The sequence below is a fragment of the Nicotiana attenuata genome, unplaced genomic scaffold (assembly GCF_001879085.1).
Source record: "Nicotiana attenuata strain UT unplaced genomic scaffold, NIATTr2, whole genome shotgun sequence".
NCBI classification, from domain to species: Eukaryota; Viridiplantae; Streptophyta; class Magnoliopsida; order Solanales; family Solanaceae; genus Nicotiana; species Nicotiana attenuata.
The window spans coordinates 12845-18074 of record NW_017679169.1 but is presented as its reverse complement, the minus strand read 5'-3'; the positions used below and the strand labels follow the sequence as shown (position 1 = coordinate 18074).

Below are 5230 nucleotides of genomic sequence, written 5' to 3'. Positions count from 1 at the left end.
AAATCGACCGCCGAAATCGAATCATACTCAGGTCCTAGACCACTGAGTATTTTGACTGCAAGTTCGTCATCTAGAATAGGAGCTCCAGCAGTTGCAAGTTCATCAGCAACGTTCCTAATCTCTCGCAAGTACTCAGTCATACTGCGGGAATTTTTTTTAACTGTTGCTAAGGAGTTTCGAAGACTGAGCACCCGTGTATGAGATTTGTTCGCATACAAGTTATGTAACGAGTCCCACGCTTGCTTGGAGGTGGAAGTTTTTGTGATTGCAGAGGTGATCTTCGTATCAACAGATGCCATCAATGCATTGCGGATCAACTGGTCCTGACGAAACCTGAGTTTATATTTGGGATTGGGTTCCTCTGAGTTGTTGACGGTGACAGTTTTTGGTGGTGTTGTCATAGTTCCGTCAAGATAGCCATAGATATCGTGTCCCAACATCAGATACTCGACTTGGGCCTTCCAATTGACAAAATTGATTGGACCAGTGAGCTTTAGAGGAAGTTGGGAACCTGGATTAAATTGAACCAAGTAATTGGTGTTAGTAACAGGGATGATGGAGTCACTTGGATTAACCATGGCTGAAATAGAAACTATGAGTTAGGTTTAAAGGAGACGAGCAGACAATTGATTCTCGTTGGAGCTTTGAAAAGCCCTGATACCATAAAGGTGCATAGCAAGAAGAGTATGAAGGCTCATTCATTTATTCATGATGTACAAAGTTCTTTAAATACAAAGGATGGACCAAGAATATATAAGATAAGGCAATTTGGTTAGAAATGTCTATTCATAACATGATTCCAAATTCCAGTTAGTGGAAGATAAAGATAATGAAAAAATTCAATTCCAACTTTCACTTTGTGAGAAAGAAACAGATTCAAGTAGGATAGATGTGCACAAAATACATATGGAATCTGATTCAAAGAGGCTATCTTTAACTCGACAAATAAAAAAGAAAAAGGAAACAAATATTTATTTGTAGCAAATCACTATGAAGATATAACCACCAAAACTAATTGGACATAAAAACAAAGGTGTATTAAGAACAATTAACAGACATTTTTCTTGAAATGAAACCTTAACCACCAAGTAACTTTTGGGCAGGTCAATTATTGACTCAACCCATTTTTCGTTACTTTCATTTTCTTTTTGCATTGAATTGATTGTTCTTATCTACCTATTCTTTGTCATGCTTTCTCTTGAGCTGAAGGTCTTTCGGAAGCAACCTCTCTAATTCCAAGGTAGAGGTAAGGTTTGCGTAAACTCCACCTCTCCAGACCCACTTTGTGGGTTTTCACCGGGTATGTTGTTATTGTATCTCAACTTATTAAATTCTTGAGCCGGTTTTATTATTCTACCTTTATTTTATACTTTTTCATTGAAAATTTGTCGTTAATATTCTTACTTAGGGTCTTTCTCTGAAATTTGGCTTTAGGCCTCCGATCTTGTTGAGACGGCCCCGAATATATGAGCATCTCATGACTATAGCTCAAATTACTAGGAGTAGATAGTTTCAGGAACTTCCATTGTATATATTTAAATGGTTTCTCGTGGTTGGATTATGAAGCTGAACCATTACTTGCCCCAGTGTGGGTTGAAGTTCCTCTGCTGACCGCGCTAATTGGTAGTTGTATACTGAAACTCCGATCATTTCAGTTGCAGTACTATCAAATAAGATGCTAAATGTGAAATAAATTTCTATTTGCAGCAACAATCAGATATTACAACAAATTACATCTTTCAAAATATAATAAAGCCAAAAACAAATTACTTAGCCGGTCTTTATTTTGTAACACAAAAAGAATAACATAACCTCAAAATACTTGTTTATTAAACAATGTGTCTTGTTTCATAATACAACGGACGTAACGTATAATCTTTTATATAGACCACAAGTTATTTACCCGATCTATAAGTTGCAAACCGAACCTTAGAAGAAAATAACTAAAGGATTTAACTTATATTCACTGACAGTGTGAAGAGTTTTTACACTATCAGAACGAGTTGCAAGTGCCTTATTCAACAACGTCCAGAAGCTTATTGAATTTTTTATGATCAAGATCTCGGAAATCTTTGGTGGATTGAGACCTTTGGACGCGACTCAATCTGTTCATCGCATCCTTCTTGCTGTTGTTAGCTCTGCTTCTTCTAGCATTGGGCAAATGAGGTCTATTGTTGATGTTCCTAATAGCATTGGGATCAGATTCAGTACTTCTTGGAGAACTCTCTGGACTCTCGACTTCTTTCTCAGTTGGCTTTGATGTGCTTGAGGATGTGCTTGTTCTAGTAGTAGTAGTAGTCGTAGTAGTAGTAGTACTGCTTCCTGCATCTAGTAGGGTAAAGACTGTTGTAACTTTACTCTTTGTTGGCTCCTGAAACATGTACAATTCTTTCCATTTTAATGATCGATCTCCACATACACGGAATATTAAACGACGATAATTGTCTTTGAAGTCTTCGCTAGAAATTCTTTAGTGCTAGCTTTATGGGAGCATAAATTGAGAAATGTACCTTGTAAGAGCTAACATTATCTGGTTTTGTTTCATCTGCTTCTATTATTTTCTTTTTGCGTTCTTTTTGTGATTGAGAGCGTTGTTGAGCCTTGTGCCTGTAGCAAAGGAAAATGGAATAACGAGACCTTGAATTTCAGATCACTTTAATAGAGATTTAAGCTTGATATTAGATGATTCAGGCTATGTAATGAGCTTAAGGTACCAGGACAGGAACATGAAACTTTTTGTGAAAAATAACTGTTGTTTTGTTAATGTAGTGTTATAGATAGGGCTTATATTATTTTTGCTGCAATTTGTATAGTTTTTCTTGTGATGTTCGTGAAGAAAATGGACTATGGATCTAACTCAGACGCAAAAGCTAAGTTTTGAGGTACGGATTGTCAAGGACCATATGAAGAGATTACAAATCATAACCCTCAACTACTGCCTGACTCTATTAACACAGAATTCTGACATTTCAAGAAGACGATTTGGACGTATAAATAAGCTCAGTTACCTTCTCCTCTCAAGCTTTAACACTGTCTCAGGATCCTCCTTATACACTACAGGCAGCTCCGAGAGTTCACATGCCAAGGGGCTCGTACGAAAGAACTGCTTTGAAACATTTTACAGAATCAAGAGACGATAAAACTTCATTTAACAAACACTTCTCATCAAACTTACAGTTAGCATGACATTGAATTTTGTATGTTATTTAACATTTACCTCATCTTGGAGAGCTGAACTTGCAGAACCCCGATTTGCAGGATCTAACGCAAGAAGAACGTTTAGAAGCCTCCACGAAGATACAGGAAAGTGCCCGAAAGCTTCCTTTTTATTTGACCTATAGGTATAAGGTGGTCTGAAGGTAGTTGAAAGTTTTGTTTTCCTCCAGTAATCCTCAGTAGGTGTACCGCAAAGCTTGAATATCTTGTGCAGCTGCTCCACCTAAAGCATATTTCAAGGATTATAGTAGTATCATTTAGGATATGTTTAATCAAATGACAATTTGATGAGTAACATTGGAAATTATATCAAAGTTAGGGTAGTACCTCGGTGCGACCAGGTAGAATAGGTCTGCCTGCAAACATTTCAGCCATGAGGCAGCCAGCACTCCAAAGATCAATACCTATTCCATAATCCGTAGCACCTAATAGTAGTTCCGGAGCTCTGTACCAAAGTGTGACAACTCGACTAGTAAGAGAACGCTTTTCTTCAGGATTGAAGTAGTTTGCAAGTCCAAAATCTGCAATTTTTAGCATCCCATTTTTGTCAATCAACAAATTAGATCCCTTAATGTCTCGGTGCAAAATACCCCTCTCGTGGCAATGCTGCAGCCCCGCAAGCAGCTGCTGCATGTAACATTTTATCTGCATAGAGACAAATGCTTTCAAGATCATCAATTGCAATGGCAAACATCAAGAATTGAAAAGAATGGATTGAAAATATACTGACCTGTGCTTCACTAAGTCTCATATCAGGCCGAGATATTATGCTAGTAAGATCAGACTGCATATATTCGAAAACTATATAAAGACTATATTGCATTCTGGAGGTAGCCAGTCCTTCAAGCTTTATGATATTAGGATGGTCCAATTTCTGCAATATCATGATCTCTCGAGCCATGAACTTTATACTCTCCGGTTCTGTGGTATCAAAACGAACTTTCTTTAAGGCAACAATCTTCCCTGTATCCCTATCTCGCGCTCTATACACATTGCTATAGGTCCCCGAGCCTACCTAAAATATCAAAAGCTTGCATCAAATTCATTTTCACTACTCAGCTTTGTTCTTTACCATTGCATCCAAAACATTCTCAAAACAAAAAGATAGCACAAACTCAATCTAATTTAAGCCTGTTGTTTCTTAATTACACAAGAATATTTATTGGAAATGTCCTCTGTCAAAGCTAGAGTTAAATATTGTTGGGTTTTTTATGTATTTAATTAACATATTAAATACTTAAAAGAGGGTGAATGGGAAATGGAGGGAAATGAAATTTTTGAGTGAAATTTTAAGTTCCCCTTGGTAAATGGACATTGTCCCATATTGGAAGAGGAAAAGGTTTTTTATGGGTATATAAGCAATCGCTCTTCTTGTAGCTCTTAAAGAGTTGAGAAGAAGGCAAGCCTCGCGCCATCGTCGGCCCGGCTCGGATTCGGATTCGGTCAAATGATCGATTGATTGATTAACTTTTTGGACCAAATTTATTTGTTAATAGTAAAATATTAACAGAAATGTTATTAAATATTTGTTTTAATAACAGAATATTAATATTAAATCCAATCCGTTTTTCTGTTTTGGTAACAGAAAATTAACTACCCTCTTCAATTTTTCCTCTTTATTTTCCCTCTTTATTGTTGAGTAAATGGCCATTTACGTAATGGCATTTATGCTGTGGCCGTTTTGCATAAACAGCCATTCTAAAGAGTTGCACCTCTTCAGATTTCAGCCCAACTTTGGCTATAAATACAACACTATTCTGCTCAGAATTTCACTACGATTTTTTGAGTTTCTTCTCCTTCTTCTGCATACTTGTAGCATCAAACAAAGCAAAAGTAATTTGCTACCGAACTTTGTGTTCGCTGAAACACTGGGGTTTGAAGTACCACTACACTAATGTGTAATTCGTTCTATCCTGGGAGAAAATAATCCATAACCTTGGGTACTAGAAGGGATTAAATTCCTTAAGGAAACACTGTGAATTCAGTGGGCTCGAATTGGTTTTCTGTCATTTCC

The 5230-nt window shown here is 36.9% G+C and overlaps 2 protein-coding genes across 2 annotated transcripts; both read right to left on the bottom strand.

Annotated features, from left to right (window-relative positions):
• Positions 1-27: 27 nt before the first annotated feature.
• LOC109221718 lies at positions 28-578 on the bottom strand (the record flags this gene model as incomplete). The annotated part of the gene is made up of 1 exon (XM_019386176.1): positions 28-578. A coding segment is annotated over exon 1 (551 nt), but the record flags the coding sequence as incomplete, so codon positions are not given.
• LOC109221719 (probable serine/threonine-protein kinase At1g54610) lies at positions 162-4822 on the bottom strand (the record flags this gene model as incomplete). Its single annotated transcript, XM_019386177.1, has 7 exons — positions 162-2371; positions 2511-2607; positions 3009-3103; positions 3218-3439; positions 3544-3861; positions 3947-4231; positions 4814-4822. Coding segments are annotated over 7 exons (1383 nt in total), but the record flags the coding sequence as incomplete, so codon positions are not given.
• Between the last annotated feature and the right edge of the window lie 408 nt (positions 4823-5230).